This window comes from Symphalangus syndactylus, chromosome 14 (genome assembly GCF_028878055.3).
Source record: "Symphalangus syndactylus isolate Jambi chromosome 14, NHGRI_mSymSyn1-v2.1_pri, whole genome shotgun sequence".
Lineage (NCBI taxonomy): Eukaryota > Metazoa > Chordata > Mammalia > Primates > Hylobatidae > Symphalangus > Symphalangus syndactylus.
In genome coordinates, this window is record NC_072436.2 from 35,771,202 (window position 1) to 35,792,749 (window position 21,548).

General features: G+C 35.9%; 1 protein-coding gene and 1 pseudogene across 10 annotated transcripts in view; one reads left to right on the forward strand and one right to left on the reverse strand.

Annotated features, from left to right (window-relative positions):
* Positions 1-21,548, forward strand: part of DNAH6 (dynein axonemal heavy chain 6) — a 350,848-nt gene that overhangs the window by 296,779 nt on the left and 32,521 nt on the right. For all 10 annotated transcript variants that reach the window (XM_055243630.2, XM_055243633.2, XM_063617552.1 and 7 more), the window contains 2 exons: positions 17,656-17,816; positions 20,882-20,970. In XM_055243630.2, coding sequence (XP_055099605.1) covers positions 17,656-17,816; positions 20,882-20,970 — 250 coding nt within the window. The remainder of the gene's footprint in view (positions 1-17,655; positions 17,817-20,881; positions 20,971-21,548) is intronic.
* Positions 12,516-14,444, reverse strand: LOC129463115 (L-lactate dehydrogenase A chain-like; annotated as a pseudogene).

Sequence of the window (21,548 nt, forward strand, 5' to 3'; positions counted from 1 at the left end):
GAGAGCTGATGGTATAAGTACCAGTTCAAAACTCAGCAGGCTTGAGACACAAGAAGAGCCAATGTTTCAGTCTGAGTCTAAAGGCCAGAAAAAAACCGATGTTCCTGCTTAATAGTCAGGCAGGAGAAATAACTTCTTATTCGGCCTTTTTATTCTATTCAGTTCTTCAATTGATTAGCTAAGTCCTGCTCACTTAGCTTAGGAAGGGCAATTTGCTTTACTCCATCTATTAATTGAAATGCTAATCTCACCCAGAAACACCCTTACAGACATACCCAGAATAATGTTTGACCAAATATGTAAGTATCTCATGCCTCAGACAAGTTGACACATAAAATTAATCATCAAATGATCCTAAACATTTGCCTTTGGTTCTGAAATCTCAACAAAGTATTACTACAGACTTATTAAGAGTTTCTGTGAATCGGTAAGAAAAAGGAAACAACTCAAAAGGAATAAAGACAAAAAATACAAACAGAATTATCAGAAAAGGAAAACTAAATGCCCAATAAGCATATGAAAATATGTCCAACCTTACTAGTAATTCGGAAACAAGAAATTAAAACCGTGAAAAGATGCCATTTCACACCTATCCAACTGGCAAAATGGTGACAAAGATATGGAGCTATGGAAACAATTTATATTGCAAGGGGAGTAAAAAATAAGCAAAAATTATTTGGCAGTATATATTAAAGTCAAAGAGGGCATCTTCAATAGCTCAACAATTCACTACTGAATTTGCATCATAGAGAAAAAAATCAATCATATTTGTATAAGAAGCCACATTCAAGTCCTCTTTTTTATAATTTCAACTCTTAGACTTATGTGGTATTTCATTTTCTGTTCCTGCATTTATTCATTTAAGACAATGGCCTCCCACTGCATCCATGTTGCTGCAAAGAACATATTATTCTTTTCTATGACTGCATAGCATTCCATGGTGTATATATACATTTTCTTTATCCAATCCACTGTTGATGAGTACCTACCTAGGTTGATTCCATATCGTTGCTACTGAGAATAATGTCAAGAACATTTACAGAAACATTGTTTGTAATAACAAAAGTTGAAAATAACCTAAATTTCCATCTAGAAAATGAGTATATAAATTAATATATTCATAAAATGTAATATAATACACTATGGCCATGAAAATGAATAAACTAGAATAATAATGTCTATCAATATGACTATGTCACACAAACTAATATTGAGCAAAAATGTTACATTTCAGAAGAATTTAAATATTCAAGAAGTAGAATAAAATATGTAAAATTATTAAACAAGCAAATAATTGCATGTATTATTTAGGAATTCATATTTTTTTAAAAAGTGTAAAGAAAGGTAGAGAAATTATATGAAATCCAGAATAGAAGTGACCTTGGGAGTGGAGGTAGGTAATAAGAGAGAAGTAAACAAGGAGAGGCAGACTGCAGGCTCAGATCATGTAGATAATGTTTTATTTCTTAAGCTGGGTTGTGGATACATGAATATGCATTGTATTAACTTCATCGCTTTTGTGACTCTTGACTATTTCATAATAATTTTTAAAGTAAAGGTAGAATTCAGGATGACAATTAGAAAATTAGGAAGGTTATTAATCAGTAGCTAATGAGTGCTAATTTCTTCATATATTCAGGAGGAAAAAAGAAGTATAGAATCACTATATTCCCTTAGGAAAATTCGTGGTTTCATGTATGTGTTAAAATTTTAGGGGAAAAGACTAAAAGGATAAATGATTTGTAGCTTCCAAACAAGCAGAGGAGAAAAAGGATATACAGTCGAATATTTCCATCCAAAAGCAGATAGGAATAAAGAAAATCAAAAATGAAGTATAGTAAACCAAAAAGTCAAACTAAAGAGTAGAAATTAATGCAAATACCTAAATAGGTATAAATATCTCACCTTAGAACAAATAAAAGTGATCAGGTTAGATTTCAAAAACAATTTTTATTTATATGCTATTTAGAAACCATATGTACAATACAAAAACAATACAGAAGGTAGAAAATAAAGAAATTCAAAAGATATATGCCATGCAAATACTAATGAAAAGAGAGCTAGCAATAGTTCCAATGTATATCACAAAACAGAGTTGGAAGCAAAAATTTTATTAAGGATTAAAAGGAAAACTACATGATATACAAAACAATCCACAAAGAAGAGACACCAATTGTGAAACTGTACACAACTAACAACAAATATTGAATTTATAAAGCAAAAACTGGAGAAATTTATACAAGAAAAAATTGATAAATCAACATTAATATGGAAAATTTTAACACATCTGATAGAAACTGTCATGAAGCAAACAAAAGTTGCAAAATTGGTAAAAATATAAAATATTCAGACAGCGAAATTAAGAACTTTGATTTCTATACTTAACAAATATAACAAATGCAAGATTTTCAAGTATCCATGGAACATTTACAAAAATTAGCCATGTGTTTAGAAAGACACATATTTCTAAAAGAAGACAGATATTTTCTCTGACCACAATAAAATCTTAGGACTCTATCTTAAAACATTATTTTTTAAACATTTTGGGAAACAAAAAAATGCACTTCTGCACATCCATGTGTTAAAGACAAAACAAAATGGGAATTTCCATAAGTGGAAGTAGATGACAAAAACAATATTACATATAAAAACCTGTAGGATGTAGTAATGTGGCACTTAGAGGTAAATTGATGCATATTTGTGGACTTCTCATTCCAGTAATAACAGACTAAGGACTCAGATCAATATTTCCACTGAGAGCACCTAGAAACCATAGACAAAATATTTAAGGAAATATATGTTTGGAGGTCTGGAGAATTAATAAAATAGTGAAGAATATTTAGGAGGAAAGGAAAACCTAGAGCAATGAGCCCAGCACTCATGGCCATTTTTTTCCTAGAGGCACCAGAGGAGGAGGCTAAGGGGCTGTGAAGCAAGGCAGACTTTTTGATTGCTTCAAAGGACAAAGGAGACAAAATAAGACCCCAGAGCCCACTAAGTAGGAGGGAAGGCTGGTAAACCCCCTTACTTTAGGTTTGCACTCCAAGGAGATTTATCAAAACAAATAATGCCAGGTAAGAAATAAATAGTTTGTGGAAGAGGTTAAGATGATCCCTGACTGCTAGTATCTGTGGATGCCTGCCAGAAAACATAAACCTTATCTGGGGGAACAGAAAATTTTAGCTGCACAAGGAAATATATACAAGAGAACCCCGGACTACATGTTTAAAAAACAAGATAAACAGTGTATATTAGAAACAGAGCACAGAGTATCCTGATAATGGATATATGACATTAATTTTAAGATAACTTTAAAATGTTCAAGGAAATAAAAAATTGAGAAAATTGGCAGACAATCTAAATTACTTAAAATAAAATTCTAGAATGTAAAAATATAACTGAGCCAGGCACAGTGGCTTATGCCTGTAATCTCAGCACTTTGGAAGTCTACGTAGGAAGATCACTTGAGCCCATGAGTTTGAGACCAGACTGGACAACGTAGCGAGACCCCATCATTACAAAAAAGTTAGCCAGGTGGAGTGCTGCACACCTGTAGTCCTAGCTACTCAGAAGGCTAAAGTAAGAGGATCACCTGAGCCCAGGAGGTTGAGACTGCAGTGAGCCATAGTCATGCTACAGCACTCCAGCCTGAGTGACAAAGCGAGATCCTGTGTCAAAAAAAATGTATATATATAGATACACATATTTATAAGTGTGTATATATATATATATATAACTGAAAGTAAGAATTCAATATATCAATTTGATGAATTGAAAGTATGAAGAGACAAAACAATGGAAAAGATGGAAGAGAAGATAAGAGGCAGAGATACAGTGACAAGATCTATTAAAGTGTAATTTGAGTCCCAGAAGGAGAGAAGAGGGCAGAATATTTTAATAAACAATGGCTGAGAATTTTCCAAAACAAAAGACATCAATCCACACATTATATAAACTCTACTAAACCCCAAGCATAATAAATGCAAAGAAAATTCTCTACCTAGACCCATTACAGTGAATTGGGGAGGGAAAAAAAAGAACATATTAAAAACAGATTAACTTCAAAGATGCAACGAATATGCCATTGACTGATTTCTCTGCAGAAATAATGAAATCTGGAAGACATATATTCCAAGTGTGGAAAGCAAATTACTGTCGAAACTTCTCTTAAAAAATAAAGTCAACATTAAGCCTTTTTTAGACAAAGAAGAAATTGAAAATGGAAACCCAAAAATAAATTAAACAGAATAATGGTGGAACTATAGCAAAACATGTGAGATGCTCCTAAATCCAGAATTAGAGGGAAATGTATAGGCTTAAATATATATGTTATATAAAAAACTATCTAAACTTAGTAATTAAATTCTACTAAAATTTAAAAAATGAAAATAAGAGCAAGAATGAATGACTTAGGAAACACACAATAGACAGGATCCAAAAGACCAAAAGTTGACTTTTTAAACTTAATAAAACTAATAAATTCCTGCTGAAACTGATTAAATAGAGAGAGTCTAAAAATATTTATCAAAATGAATAAGAGAATATCATTGCAGATCAGCAGACATTAAAATGAGTATATTATTTAAAAAAAACTTTTGCCAATGAATTTGAAAATTTTATTGAAATTTAAAGATCCTCAAAAAACATAACTTTTAAAATTGGTAAGCATAAATAGCATTTCTGAATAGTCCAATAATTTTAAAAGAAATTTATTATTAAAAACCCTCCCACAATAAAAGCATAAAAAATCAAATACTTCAAGACAAATATAATAAAAGATATGCAAGATCTCACCACAGAAAACTATATAATATTACTGAAGGAAACCAAAAAGACCTAAATAAAGGATGGATATGCCATATTTATTAAGTGGAAGACTCAATATTGTAAAGATATCAATTCTCCTCAAGTTGATCTATATATTCAATGCCACCAAATCAAAATACCATTTGGTGTTTTGGGTGGAAATTGACAAGATACTTCTAAAACGTATATATAAATGCAAGGACCAAGAATAACCAAGCCAGGTGTTATATCAGCAAATAATGGCAGAGTAGAAATTCCAAAAATCTATCTCTACACATGTAAGGAAAATGTATGTGCTATGGTCAAGAGTAAGTTGAGTCAGCTATCTGGGCCAGTGTGACTCAGCGAATTTGGAGCACAGGAGTAAAACTCTACTTGTTATATAACCTGTTTGTGTAAACTCATACTTGGCTCTCAGCCACTATTGTCTGTAAAAGGTACAATTGCCCTGCTGATGGTTCACACCCAGAAAGAGAGAGTGGAGCTGCTGACTCTGTAAGGGAGAGCCATGGTGACGGCAGGAGCTGCGGATCCAGCCGCTGAGAAGGGCTGCAGCCAGAGCGGGCAACCAAGATAAAAGACAGACAGAGCAGCCAGAGAATAAAAGCCATATTTTACGTGCCTATAGCCCCTTGAGTGTTCTTTTAGCTATCTGCCACTCATCCACCCACTCCCTTCAGACCTCAGCATGGGCTGGAACCTGACACTTGGAGTGACAACACAAAAATAACAGTCTGGCAAAAACTGTCCTAATCAACTTTATCAAAACTCTGGAAAATATCCAAAGGTTTCAGCAACCAAGTGAATGCTTAATAAAGAAAAAGCAGCTGAATCTAGACAGGAGAGCTTTGTGGCATTTTAACTTACCCCAACCCTCATTCTCTAGCTTAGCAATGGTGTGAGTTCCTGGTGCCATAGTGAACAGAAAATATCTTGTTCTTGGGGGATTGTAGTTGTTTGTTTTGGCCTGTCTGGTGGCTCTTTGAAGGACTAGCTCACAGGTCTTAATTTTATTTAATCTAACTAGGAATGTTCCAGGAGAGAGGTACTACCCTGGAAGATTTTGTCAAAATTATTTAAAAGCAAATGTATGAGCCACTGCCTCCTGGCCCAAGGGATAGTAGTTGAGGCAACTAGCAGACAAAGCAGAAAGCCTGGGAGGAAAGGTGAGAGTAAGATGCTTTGGGAAACAAAAGCTTTGAAAATCTCCTACATATTTTTGGGAATCCAGAAGGCCTCACTCATGCTCAAGGTTGATTGTGTACTCACAAAAGACATGAGAAGGAACTAAGCTCTAACCTCTGGCTAACCTTCAGGCTTGGCCCAACCAGGAAGTGAAGGCTAATGCAGGTTTGTAAACTGCCCAGATGAGTGTTGAAGTCATACCCCAAGGCACACACAGAGCCCATCTGCAAAACCTGGAAATTTTTGTTGTTTCAGACATTTAATGAAATCTCTGTTGAATTACTAGCTGAACACTAAACTAATTGAATAGAGACATACAACAAAGAATACTGACCTTACAAAATTATTTTATAGAAGTCTTTAAACAAACCAAAGACAGCAACAAGAAACACTGGGAAGTGGGGACAGTCTAATTTCCAGAGTTGTGACATTATAATATTCTAAATATCTGCTTTTCAACAACAAAAAATACAAAGCATCCAAAGACATAAGAAATTATGACCCATTCAAAAACAATAAAAACTGACCCTAATGAATGCCAGACATTGGGCTTACTAGACAAAAACCTTAAATCAAATATTTTAAATATGCTCATACAGTTAAAGGAAACATGAACAAATAACTAAAGGAAAACATGAGAATGATGCCTCACCAAAATAGAGAATATCAATTAGATAGAATTTATTAAAAGTAACCAAGTAGAAATTTTGGAGATAAAAAGTACAATAATTAAAATGAAAAATTTACAAAAGGGATACAACAATAGATGTTAAGAAACAGAAGAAAAAATCATGAACATGCAGATAGGTCTACTGAGATTACTCAATTTGATGAGCAAAAATAAAAAAATACAAACAGAACCTGCCAGGTGTAGTGGCTCACACCTGTAACCCCAGCACTGTAGGAGGCCAAGGTGGAGGATCATGTGAAGCTAGGAGTTACAGACCAGCCTAGGCAACAAGGCAAGACCCTGCCTCTACAAAAATAATAATAATAATAATAATAATTAGCCTGACGTGGTGGCATGTGCCTGTAGTCCCAGCTACTTGGGAGGCTGAGGCAGGAAGATTGCTTGAGCCCAGGAGTTTGAGGCTCCAGTGATCTAAGATCATGCCACTGCACCGTAGCCTATGTGGCAGAGCAAGATCCTGTGTCAAAAAAAAAAAAAAGGTGGGCCAGTCACGGTGGCTCACACCTGTAATCCCAGTACTTTGGGAGGCCAAGGTAGGTGGATCACCAGAGGTCAGGAGTTTGAGACCAGCTTGCCCAACATGGAGAAATCCTGTCTCTACTAAAAGTACAAAATTTGCCAGGTGTAGTGGTATATGCCTATAATCCCAGATACTCAGGAGACTGAGGCAGGAGAATTTCTTGAACCTGGGAGGCAGAGTTTGCAGTGAGCTGAGATTGCACCATTGCACTCTAGCCTGGGCAACAAGAATGAATCTCAGTCTCAAAAAAAAGAAGTTAACAGAACCTGAGAGATACCATCGACCATACCAACATACACTAATGGAAATCTGAGAAGAGGAGAGAGAAGGGGAAAGAAAGAATATTTGAAGAAATAATGGTCCATACTTCCCAAATTGATGAAAGGTGTGAATCTACACATCCAAAGACCTTAATGAATTCTAAGTAGGATAAACTCAAAGAGAGCTATACCAAGACATGCTATAATCAAACTATCAAAAGACAAGACAAAGAAATAATCCTGAAAGCAGCAAGAGAGAAGTGAATTTTAACAAATAAGAGATTCTCAGTAAAATTAATGGCTGATTCTCATCAGAATCCATGATGTCAGAGGCAATGGAATGGCATATTCAAAGTGCTGTGGGGGAAAGAGGGACTGTTAACCAAGAATTCTACATCTGGCAAAATTATCCTTCAAAAATGAAGAAAAATTTAAGATATTCCCAGATAAACAAAAACTGAGAAGGTCTGTCACTAGTAGAACTGCCCTACAAGAAATACTAAAAGGAGTTGTTCAGACTAAAATGAAAGGACACTAGACAGTAAATTGAATTCACACAAAGAAATAAATAACCCAAGTAAGCGTAACTACATAGGTAAATATATGTCACTAAGAACATACTTTTGGCTTATAATTTCTCTTTTCATTTTGTATATAATTAAAAAGGCAAAAGCATAAAGCAATAATTATAAATATATGTTGGTGATCATGCAATGTATAAAAATATAGTTTGTGACACAATAACAACACAAGAGAGGGCAGAGCTATGTAGTAGCAAATTTTGTATACAACTGAAACTAAATTTATTTCAAATTTAAATTTGTATGAATTCAGATGTTAATTGTAGTCCGTGACATGATCACTATAAAAACAACTAAAAATATATAAAATATAGTAAAAGAAATGAGCAGAGAATCAAAATCAATATCTAACTAACAAAAAGAAGGCAGTGATTGAGGAATTGAGGAACAAAAAGGATATGACATGTAAAAAAATCAGAGAAGTAAATTCTTCCTTATTAGTAATTATATTAAATGCAAATGGATTAAAGTCTCCAATTTAAAGACAGAGATTGGCAGAATGGATTTCAAACACACACACACACACACACACACACACACACAATTCAATTACATGCTGCCTACAAGAGATTCACGTTAGATCCAACCAGTGACTAAAAGAGCTGAAGTGGCTATAATATCAGGAAAAAAAAAATAGACTTCAAGACAAAAGTTGTTACAAAAGACAAGGATATAATTTAATGATAAGACAATCATCAAAAAGACATAACAATTGTAAATACATATGCACCTAACAACCAAGTCCCAAAATACATAAATTAAAAACTGATAGAATTGAAGGCAGAAATAGTTCAATGAAAACAGTTGGAAATTTCAATGTCCCATCTTTAATAAGGGATAGAACAATTATGAAAAATAAATAAGGTAACAGAAGACTTCAACAACATTAAAACTAATATTAATAGATTTGGCAGACATGTATAGAACACTGTATCCAACAATATCAGAATAAACATTCTTCTCAAGTACACATAGTACATTCTCCTGGATAGTTTATACATCAGGCCTCAAAACAAGTCTCAATAAACTTAAAAAGATTGAGCCATAAAAAGCATCTTTCAAACACTAAAGGAATAAAATTAGAAATAAATAACAGAAGGAAATATGGACAATTCACAAATATATGGAAATAAAATGATACACTTTTAAGAAATCACAAGGGAAATTAGAAAATACTTTATTCATTTTTTAAAACTTCAACTTTTACTTCAGATTCAGGTTTCTTAACATGTGTATATTGCATGTTGCTGAAGTTTGGATACAAATGATCCTATCACCGAAGTAGTGAGCATAATAACCAATAGTTAGTTTTTCAACCCTCTCTTCCTCCCCTATCTGGTAGTCTCCAGTGTCCATTTTTCCAATCTTTATGTCCATGTGTACCCATTGTTTAGTTTCCCCTTATAAATGAGAACATGCAGTATTTGGTTTTCTGTCTGCATTAATTTAGTTATAATAATGACCTCCAGCTGCATTCATGTTGCTGCAAAGCACCTGATTATATTCCTTTATGTGGTTGCATCATATTCCATGGTTTATAGTACCACATTTTCTTTATCCAATCCACCATGGTGACAGAATCTAGGTTGATTGAATATCTTTGCTATCGTGAATCTTTGCTATTGTGAATACTGCAAGTGCATGTGTCTTCTTAGAACAATTGATTTTCTTTTGGATATATACTGATTAATGGGAATGGTGGATTGAATGGTAATTGTTTTAAGTTCTTTCATAAATCTCCAAACTGCTTTTTAAAGTGGCTGAATTAATTTACATTGTGAACGAATGCACAGTTTATACACCAACAATGTATAAGTGTTCCATTTTCAATGCAGCCTCACTAGCATCTGTTAATTTTTGACTCTTTAGTAATAGCCATTCTGACTGGTGTGAAATGGTATCTCATTGTGGTTTTTATTTGCATTTCTGTAATGATTAGTGATGTTGAGAATTTTTATATGCTTTTGGACACCTTCTTTTGAGAAGTGTCTATTCATATCTTTTGTCCACTTTTTAATGGAGTTGTCTTTTGCTTGTTGAATTAACTTTCTTATAGATTCTGAATATTAGACTTTTTCAGATACATATTTTCTCCCATTGTGTTTACCCTGTTGATAGTTTCTTTTTCTGCACAAAAGGTCTTCCACTTAATTTGGTCCCATATATCAATTTTTGGTTTTGTTGCAATTGCTTTGGAGGACTTAATCATGAATTCTTTTCCAAGGCTGATGTCTAAAATGATGTTTCCTAGGTTATCTTCTAAGATTTTTATAGTTTGAGGTCTTACATTTAAATCTTTAATCCATCTGGAGTTAATTTTGGTATATAGTGAAACATAAGAGTCCAGTTTCATTCTTCTGCATATAGCTAGTCAGCTATCCTAACACCATTTATTAAACAGAAAATCTTTTCCCCATTGCTTATTAGTGTCAACTTTGTCAAAGATGAGATGACTGTAGGTGTGCAGCTTTATTTCTGGGGTCTCTATTCTGTTCTATTGGTCTATGTGTCTATTTTTGTACCAGTACCATGCTTCATTGGTTACTGTAGCCTTATAGTACGATTTGGAGTTGGGTAATATAATGCCCCAGCTTTGTTCTTTTTACACAGGATTGCTTTGGCCTTTCAGATTCTTTTTTGGTTATATATGAATTTTAGAATAGTTTTGCAATGATATGGGTAGTTTGATAGGAATAGTGTTGAATTTGTATATTGCTTTGAGCAGTATGGTCATTTTAACAGTATTGATTCTTCAAGTGAATTAGCATAGAATGTTTTTCCATTTGTTTGTGTCATTTATGATTTTTTCTGGTGATATTTTGCAGTTCTCCTTGTAGAGATCTTTCACCTCCTTGGTTAGATGTATTATTCTTTTTGTGGCTATTGTAAGTGGCATTCCTTTCTTGATTTAGCTCTCAGTTTAAATATTGTTGTATAGAAGTGCTATTGATTTTTGTGCATTGATTTTATATCCTTAAACTTACTGAAGACATTTATCAGTTTTCTAGTTATAAAATCAAATGGTTGGAGAAGAAAGATTGTTTGAGTTCTTCTTTTCCTATTTGGATGTCTTTTATTTTTTTCTCTTGCCTGATTGCTTTGGCTATGATTTCCAGTAATATGTTGAAAAGGAGGGATGAGAGTAAGAATCCTTGTCTTGTTCCAGTTCTCAAGGAGAATGGTTCCAGCTTTTGCCCATTCAGTATGATGTTGGCTGTGGATTTGTCATAGGTGATTCTTAATATTTTGAAGTATGTCCCTTCAATGCCTAGTTTCTTTTTTAATAATTTTTGTCATGAAGAAATGTTGGATTTTATCAGAAGCGTTTTCTGTGTCTATTGAGATGATCCTATGCTTTTTTATTTTAATTCAGTTTTTGTGGTGAGTCACATTTGCTGATTTGTGTATGTTGAACCAACATTGCATCCCAGGAATGAAGCCTACTTGGTCATGGTGAATTAACTTTTTAATATGCTGCTGGATTCACTTTCCTAGTATTTTGTTGAGAATTTTCGCATCTATGTTCACCATAGCTATTGGCCTGACATTTTCATTTTTGTTGTGTCTGTGCCAGATATGGGTATCAGGATGATGCTGACTTCACAGAATGAGTTAGGGAGGAGTCCTTCCTTTTTGATTTTATGGAATAGTTTCAGTCGGATTGGTACCAGCTATTCTTTGTATATCTGGTAGAATTCCACTGTGAATCTTTCTGGTCCAGGGCTTTGCTTGGTAGGATTTTTATTCCCAGTTCAATTTCATTACTCATTATTGGTCTGTTCAGGATTTCTGTTTTTTCCTGGTTCAATCTTGGGAGGTGGTGTGTCTCCAGAAATTGATCCATTTCCTCTAGACTTTTCATGTTTCTGTGCATAGAGTCATTAATAATAGTCTCTGAGGATCTTTTGTATTTCTGTAGGATTGGTTGTGATATCACCTTTGTCATTTCTGATTGTGTTTATTTGGATCTTCTCTCTTTTTTCTTTGTTAATATAGTTAGTGGTCTATCAATCTTGTTTATCCTTTCAAAAAACAAACTGTTGGTTTTATTAATTCTTTTTTTTTCACTGTTCAAGGTTTATTGGGGGTTTTAGTTGGTATGACACTTGGATAGTTGGTTGTATTGTTTATATGTAGATCTTTTACATTATATGGTAATGTACACTACTGACATATATAGATCACAAAATGAGATCCTTTGGAACAATTATGCACAAGACATACGATATTGGATTTATACACTGGATCCCAGGATGTGACTGATTGGGAAAGAATATTGGACTAGGAATGTCCAGTGAAGGAGCCAGGAAGTTATGTAAGACACAGTAAACATCCATCTGGCTCAAGGGGCAACTGCAGCATGTGCAGCATTGGCAGTGGTGCCTCAGAGGTGGTAGAACTATTTCACACTGACCAGTTTAGGACTACACAAGATTAGTACCATCTAGCATCAGGATATAGCTGTAGGATTTTACAAACCATTCCTATGTCCAACTTCAGGAATTGATGTTTTTCCCAGTGCATCTTAAAATATTACTGCTTTGATCACAGATAAGATAAAAAGGACAACATGCACAACCTCCAACTAAAATCCTATTGTAGCCTAGACAGTGAAATGGTCTGACATCAGAAGACATTAAAATTGCAGGTCTTCTAGTTCTAGATCCTTGAGGAATCACCACACTGTCTTCCACAATGGTTGAACTAGTTCACAGTCCCACCAACAGTGTAAAAGTGTTCCTATTTCTCCACATCCTCTCCAGCACCTGTTGTTTCCTGACTTTTTAATGATACCATTTGACCCAGTCATACCATTACTGGGTATATACCCAAAGGATTATAAATCATGCTGCTATAAAGACACACGCACATGTATGTTTATTGCGGCACTATTCACAATAGCAAAGACTTGGAACCAACCCAAATGTCCATCAGTGATAGACTGGATTAAGAAAATGTCACACATATACACCATGGAATACTATGCAGCCATATAAAAAGATGAGTTCATGTCCTTTGTAGGGACATGGATGAAGCTGGAAACCATCATTCTCAGCAAACTGTTGCAAGGACAAAAAACCAAACACTGCATGTTCTCACTCATAGGTGGGAATTGAACAATGAGAATACTTGGACACAGGAAGGGAAACATCACATACCGGGGCCTGTTGTGGGGCGGGGGGAGAGGGGAGGGAAAGCATTAGGAGATATAACCAATGTAAATGACGAGTTAATGGGTGCAGCACACCAACATGGCACATGTATACCTATGTAACAAACCTGCACGTTGTGCACATGTACCCTAGAACTTAAAGTATAACAATAAATAAATAAATAAATAAATAAATAAATAAATAAATAAATAAAATTGCAGGTCTTTTTGGATTCCCCAAAGCATAACTGCATTCTTCTTCAAACAGGTCTCTTCCTCAGGAGTCAGAGTCACCTTCACAAGGTCTGAGATTCCATTCTGTCCCAAAATGCAAGGAACATTAAGGAAGACATTATCCTTTGTTCCATAGAGACCCTTAATCATGGTGGAAATTAGGTGCACCCGCCTAAGATTCTTCATTATACTTTCTGCCAAATCTGCCACAGAGGGTCCAGTGTCCCAGCCTTTGAGTTTGATCATCTCATAAGCACTCTCAACCACCTACTTGTGAACCTGTTTCCACTGTTACTTATCTGTATCCGTCCCTAAATCTGGGTGCAGAATCTTCATCAGCAACATTCCCTCCACTCCATACAGGCACACTGGAATCTCCATGTTCCCCAAGGACCCACCCGTGACAGCTTAATGGGTGAACTCCCAGCCCTTCCCCCATCAGGTAACAGAATCGGGCTGAATCCAGATTGCAACCACTTCCAATAACACGGTTTTTGGGGAAGCCACTTATCTTCCAAGCCACATAGGTCAAGATATCCACTGGATTTGAAACAATAAGCAAATTGCAGTTCGGGCTGTATTTTACAACATTAGGAATGATGAATTTAAAGATGTTCACATTAGGCTGGACCAAATTAAGACGGCTTTCTCCCTCTTGCTCACGTACCCAAGCAGTGATAATGACCAGCTTGGAGTTTGCAGTTACATTATAGTCTTTGCCAGAGACAATCTTTGGTGTTCTAAGAAAAAGGCTGCCATGTTGGAGATCCATCATCTCTCCCTTCAGTTTATCTTCCATGACATCAACAAGAGCAAGTTCATCTACCAACTCCTTTGTGGACTTGGTAACTATATATAACCAACCCCAACAACTATAATCTTATCCTGGGGGGGTCTCTTCTTCCTGTAGAAGATTATGAATCAGCTGATCCTTGAGAGTTGCCATATTGGACTTGGAACCAAAAGGAATCAGGAATGCACATCCGTTGGGCATTGGGGGCATGCAGCAATGAGATCTGGACTTGGTGGCAGTGGCTCCAGCACCTGGCTTTATTAATTCTTTGTATGGATATTAGGGTCCCAATTTCATTTAGTTCTGCTCTGATTTTAGTTATTCTTTTTCTTCTGCTAAATTCAGGATTTGTTTATTCTTGTTTTTCTAGTTCATCTAATTGCAATATTAGATCGTGAATCTAATTCTCAATGTAGGAATTTAGCACTATAAACTTTTTTTTTTTTTGAGACAGGGTCTCACTCTGTTGCCAAGGCCGTACTGTGGTGGAGTGATCATGGCTCACTGCAGCCTCAACCTCCCCAGGGTCAGGTGATCCTCCCTCCTGTACCTCCCAAGTAGCTGGGACTACAGGCACACACCACTATGCCTGGTTAATTTCTGTATTTTTTGTAGAGACAGGGTTTTGCCAGGTTGCCCAAGATGATCTCAAACTGAGTTCAAGTGCCCTCCACCTCAGCCTCCCGAAGTGCTGGGATTACAGGCACTGCACCCAGACACACTGTAAACTTTTAACACTGCTTTTGCTGCATCCCAGAGATTTCAGCATATTGTGTCTCTCTTTTCATTTGTTTCAAAGAAGTGTTTTATTTCTGCCTTAATATGTTGTTTACCCAAAAGTCACTCAGAATAAAGTTGTTTAGTTTCCATGTAATTGTGTGGTTTTGAGAGATCTTGGTATTGATTTCTATTTTAATTCCACTGTTGTCTGAGAGTATGCTTGGTATGATTTTGATCTTTTTGAATCTATCAAATCTATTATGGTTGAGCATGTGGTTGATCTTAGACTATGTTCCATATACAGATGAAAAAAATGTATATTCTGTGTGGTTGATGGGTGGAGTATTCTGTAGATAGCTCTTAGATCCAATTGATTAAGTGTCTAATTTGTGTCCAGAATTTTTTTGTTAGTTTTCTGCCACAATGATCTGTCTAATACTGTCAGTGGGATGTTGAAGTACCCCCACTATTATGATGTGGCTTTCCAAGTCTTTTTGTAGGTCTTGAAGTAGTTGTTTTATGAATCTTGGTATTCCAATGTTGAGTGCATCTATATTTAGGATAGTTAAGTCTTTTTGTTGAATTCAACCCATTACCATTAGGTAATGCCCTACTTTGTCCTTTGTTACTGTTGTCAATTTAGTCTTATTTCTACAATATAATAATAGTCACTTCCTCTTCTCTTGTTTTCCTTTTGCATGATAGATCTTTCTCCACCCTTTTACTTTGAGCCTATTGGTTTTGTTACATGAGAAATGGGTCTCTTGAAGATAGATGGTTGGGTCTTATTTTTTTATCCAACTTTCTACTCTGTGCCTGTTAAATGGGGTGTTTAGACCACTTATATCCAAGGTTAATATTGATATGTAAGGTTTTGATCCTATTGTGATGTTTTTAGCTGGTTGCTTTGTAGCCTTGATTGTGGAGTGCTTTATAGAGTCTATGGGCTCTGGACTTAAGTGTGTCTTTGTGGTAGCAGGTATCACTCCTTCATTTCCGTGTTTAGAGCTCTTTTATGAATCTTTTGTAATGCTGGTCTAGTGGTAAAGAATTGCCTTAGCAATTGCTTATCTGGAAAAGCTTTTATTTCTCCTTTGCTTATGAAGCTTAGTCTGACAGGATATGAAATTATTGGTTGGAATTTCTTTTCTTTAAGAATGCTGAATATAGTTCTGTTATCTCTTCTGGCTTGTAATGTTTTTGCTGAGAAGTCTGCTGTTAGCCTGATAAGATGACCTTTGTAAGTGATCTGACCTTTTCCTCTAGCTGCCTTTAAGAATTTTTTTTTTTCACATTGATCATGGAAAGTTTGATGACTATGTGTCTTGGGGATGGTCATCTTATATAGTATCTCCCAGGGTTTCTCTGAATTTCTTGAAATTGCGTGTCAACCTCCCTAGCAATATTGGCAAAACTTAAAACTTTCATGGACTATATTCTCAAATATGTTACCCTAGTTGTTTACCTTTTCTCCTCTCTCAGGAATGCCAGTATGGCATAGGTTTTATCTATTTGCATAATCTCATATTTCTCATAGGCTTTGTCCATTTTTTAAATTCTTTTTTCTTTATTTTTGCCTAACTGGGTTGTTTTGAGGGACAGTCTTTGAGCTCTGAAATTCTTTTTTGACTTGGCCTAGTATGTTATTAATGCTTCCAATTGTATTTTGAAATTCCTGTAGTGAATTTTTCAATTCCAGGAGTTCAGTTTTGTTTTTTCTTCATATAGCTATGTCATCTTTCAACTCTTGGATCATTTTACTGGCTTCTTTGGACTGGATTTCAACTTTCTCTTAGATCTCATTGAGTTTCATTGCCATCCAGATTCTGAATTCTGTGTCTGTCATTTCAGACATTTCAATCTGGTTGGATACATTGCAATATTTTAGAGGTAAGGAAACACTGATTTTTTGAATTGCCAGAATTCTTGTGCTGATTCCTAATTATCCAAGGGGGCTAGTGTTTATCATTTTCAAGTTTCTGTCATTTCGTTGAGGCTTTTTATTTTTGTATTCCTGTTTTCCTTTGAGGGATTGACTGTGGTGTATGTTGTGTATAGTTCATTGGCTTTGTTTCTGGGTGCTTTCAGAGAGCCAATACTTTGCACAGGTTTCTTAGTTGTAGCTAGTTTCCCACATTGGCTTTCACAGATGTTGTGTGATTAATCAATGGCATTAGAATTCAAAATTGTTTTTGCCTTTTGGGATAAGGAGGGGTACTGTTTTTTGACCTAGGTAGTGGTACATGTGCACATTTGCATTGTGAGAATTCATTGAGCCATACATTAATAATATGTATTTTTCTGTATATATGTTAGACTTTAATTTTTTAAGTGTTTAAAAACTGATCTATAGTATTGTTAGAAGTTAGGATAATGATTACCTGTGGGAAAAAGGAAGGGGAAATCATTGCGGTGGAGAGAGGCATGAGAGAAATGTCTCTAGTGTATCAGCACAGGTCTCTTCTCAACCACAGGTATTGATTTTTGATCATTTGTAGAGCTGTATATTCGGTTTTTGCACTTTTCTGTGTGGGTCATGGTAAAAATATTTTTAAAAACAAGAAATAAGGAAAACATATTTGCACTCCTGTTGGAATGAGGATTCAAAATGTTTATATATCCTAAGCAAGAGTCTACTGTATTTACATTTCTTTATATTGATTTTGCTTTAAAATAGCATAAGATGATATTGTGTTCTTGCTGTTCAATTCAGGGTGCAGTCAATTTCACTGGGGCAAGGACAAGGACCTATTGCTGAAAAAATGATCAAGGATGCAATGAAATCAGGAAACTGGGTATTTTTGCAAAATTGCCATCTTGCTGTTTCTTGGATGTTGGCAATGGAAGAGATCATTAAAACCTTCACAGATCCAGGTATGTTGAGCATATAGCCCTTGCATAATAATAACATTTTTATGTAACCTTTTCTTGTTGAATTCATTCCTTATAGTAATTCATTATTGTAGGCACTGTGTTTCCATATACGAAATAGGAGAAATTTGAGGCCTAGACAGATTTAGCTAATTTACACAACCAGGGTTTGATAAAAGGCCTTCAGAATTCCAAGTTGAGGCTAGGGTTCACTGGATCATTTCTGTTTCTTATTGCCTTCTATGAGAGGTCATTTAAATTTGAAATATATTACTTATAGGCATAATGAAAAGAAAAATATACTTAGGACAAACATAGGAAATTAAATCCTTCCCTATAAAATGAGAAATGTAAAGGAACAGAATTACCACCAATTCCCTTAGAGTAGTGTTTTACCACCTTTTATCTTCTGTAACCTGCATGGCAACTAACCTTTACATGTGCCTCAGAGCCACACCCAACCCATGGACGTGCCCAGCATTACTCATAGTTGCTAGCACTAGTTTTATCTCACCACTTTTTTGCCTACTCAAGAAAGTGTAATGGGCTGCAAAGAGAGGAAGTGGAATTAGAATCTACTCATTTTAAAGTGTTACTATAAAAATAACCAAAACCTCAGGAACTATTTTATTGGTAACAAGTTGTGTGGGTCCCAGTCTATCACTCTGCTGTGAAGCCCTGGGGGAGAACCTCCAGGCAAGCATATCCAGAGAAAGCCCTTTCTCTGAGGCCTTTATTTGTGCCCTCCCTACCGAAAGCTTTCTGGAAAGGTGAGAGCTCTGCAGATGATCTTGCAAATCACTTTATTTAGTGCTGCTTATTAAGGTGAAGAGCTGCTCCTTTACAGAGTCCCCAGTCTGCACTGGTCACTGAGCCAGCTCAGGGTTTAGAAGCCTTCCCCTAAAAGCCCTTCACTTCCTGGCCCCCTGCCCTCACCCACAAGCCTTCTGCAGGCTGCTTCTGACAAAGGTAAGGACTCATTTTTATCCACCATTCAGAATCTCCACTATTTCCACTCTTTTGCAGTCAAATAAGAGATGGCCTGCTTCCTGCTGGACCTGTGGCTTATTTCTACTTAAATAATTAAAGAGAAATGACAAGGAGGTCTTCAGTACTGGTCAGGGGTCCCCAGTGATTAGGAATATAATTAAGAAAAAAATGCTAGAGAGGCATCAAACAAGCAATTTACTGTGGTGGTACTACATGAGCCTCCAGAATATGGAGATGCCATTCAGTTTCACTATAACTAGGACAAGAACATTTGCCAGTTCTTCAAGGAGACTGGATCGGCTAATGAAGCCAGCTGAAGTTGTTTGTGTATTTTAAGTGCCTACTAAACTTAAGTGGATAGAAAAAATCCTCTTCTGGCGCTTGCTATAATCATTTATCACCTAACCATTTAAGTTCTGATGTTTAACTTGAACCAGTAGGAAATAAAATACATTCAGATAATAAGCTGAAAATACAAAAGGAAGAAAAAGAAAAAAACGAACAAACAAACAAAACCTCAGAACTTGAAATCCTAACACCTCTGTAGGGTTCTGCCCCACCACTTCCTGACTGTGCATGTCATATCTGTTTTCTGGGCCAGTTTCCCCAGCTATAAAATGACTACATGACATCATCATGAAAAGTCCTGTACTAAGATGATTTCTAAGATGCTCTTCTAGTCCAGCCCTAAAATACTATGTCTATGAAAGTTAAGAAGCTTGGTGCTTTTGCAATTATAAGAACAAAAGTATGGAAAAAATCCTTCTCCAAACCTGGCCTTCTTCTTTCTTTGGTTTTTTTGGTTACTGAAATCATTGGCCCTAAGACTTTGGTTGTTGTTTGACTTCTTTGCCTAATAGTTTTTACTATGCAAGCAGTGTTAATGTTGCTCTAGAATTTGGTAGAACTAACTTTTAATTTGGGCTATTTAATGTGGCTTGTGAAATTAGATTACCAAACCAAGAAGCATGAAATCAGCTTTGATTTGCTGTCATTCATTCCATAAATAATTAAGGACCTACTATGTACCATATATTGTTCTAGGATATGTTGATGAACAAAACTACCACAGATATTTGTCCTCATAGAGTTTCCATTCTAGTTGGGGGGAGACAGACAATGAATTAACCACGTGGTAAATAAGTAACATATACGTTGTGTTAGAACATGATTGTGCTTTGGAAAAAATAAAAAGGAGAGTAAGGTAAGGAGGATCAGAAAGATTGAGATGGGATGTGAGTAGGGAGCAAGGAAGATAGCAATTTTAAGTGGTTTAATCTGAGTAGTCCTCTTTGAGAAGGTGATATTTGACCAAGACATGAAGAAAGTGAGGGAATCTGAGGGAACAGCCAGTGCAAAGGCCCTAGTGAGGGAGCCAGCCTAGCATGTTTGAGAAACAGCATAATATGTACTTAAAAACCAATGCCAAGGAAGTTGTCCTTGGATGATGCCTGTGTATTCCTGTGATGGGAACAATGATTTTTCCAACTTTACTTTGGCCTTTTGAACCTACAGTGGAGCTCATTCTTTCTTGGGTCCTCTGTCCATAGCTCAGAAAGTAAGTGCATTGACTTAACGTGCTAATGCCACACATGGGGTCTCTCCATATCCTTGCTCCCTTGTTTCCTTTGCAACTTTTCTGCTGAGGGGAGAATTCTTTTCTCAGTAGGGCTTTTTGGCCATTTTCATGCAACTTGTGTTAAACTGAACGGTCAAAAAATTCTCATGAGAATAATACATGGGCAATAACTGCCCTCTTTTTCAACTGAAAATGTTTCCCATGTCAAAGATAAGGCCCTTAATAGTTCAGCAAGTATTAAAAATTAACGTGTTCCTAATTTATTTACCCAAATGTGCCTGCTTCTAGACTGCCAAATCTTCCTAACATGAAGTTTCTAAAACAATGCATCTTACTCCCATTTTGAAACAGTTTACAATACACTTGAAATAGATTAATTAGGTCTTTAAGCAAAGCTTATAGCATTTTTTCCTTCTCTAGAATAATCATTTCTTATAGAAAAGTGCTACTACCAACTAAACATTTTCCTTTTTTGTTGTTTTATCTTTGTTTTAAACAGAGAGTGCTATCAAGGACACTTTTCGACTTTTTTTAAGCTCCATGCCTAGTAATACATTTCCTGTTACAGTTCTTCAAAATTCTGTCAAGGTAATGTATGCATATGGTTGGAACAATGTGAAATGGTTGGTTTCAGAATATTCACCTAGTGCCTCCCAGGAGATCAGAGCCTGCACAGAAGCGTGTGGAGGTTTTCTGTGTGGCCAGCATGGAGAGGTGAAGTCAGTTATCTTTTCACCTATAACAAGCAGAGAAACGATTTCCCAACCCCATCCTTGCATATTCTAGTCCTATGGGTCATTCAGCTCTCCCAGCTGTCACCCTCACAAGAAAATGTTAAGGGTACAGAGTGATGAGAAGAGAACCCCTTCCAGTGTTAAGGGAATGTTTCGGCATTTGAGAGACAGGAAGGCCTACAAGCCATACTAGTATGGCTGCTGGATTTCAGTGCTGGAAGTTTATGATCTGTGGCAAGCCTCTGCATATGAGGAACAAGAGGTGCTTCTTCCCTCCCTGTCCCATGTCATGGGACATCATGGGGACAAACTATGGAACAATGCCCTATGTCGGGATGATGCAAAATTCAATGAGGAAACCCTGAGCATGCTTTCTGACCTGTGTTTAGAAAAAATGGACACTAAATGGAAGTGTCTGAGGTTCTTGTCATG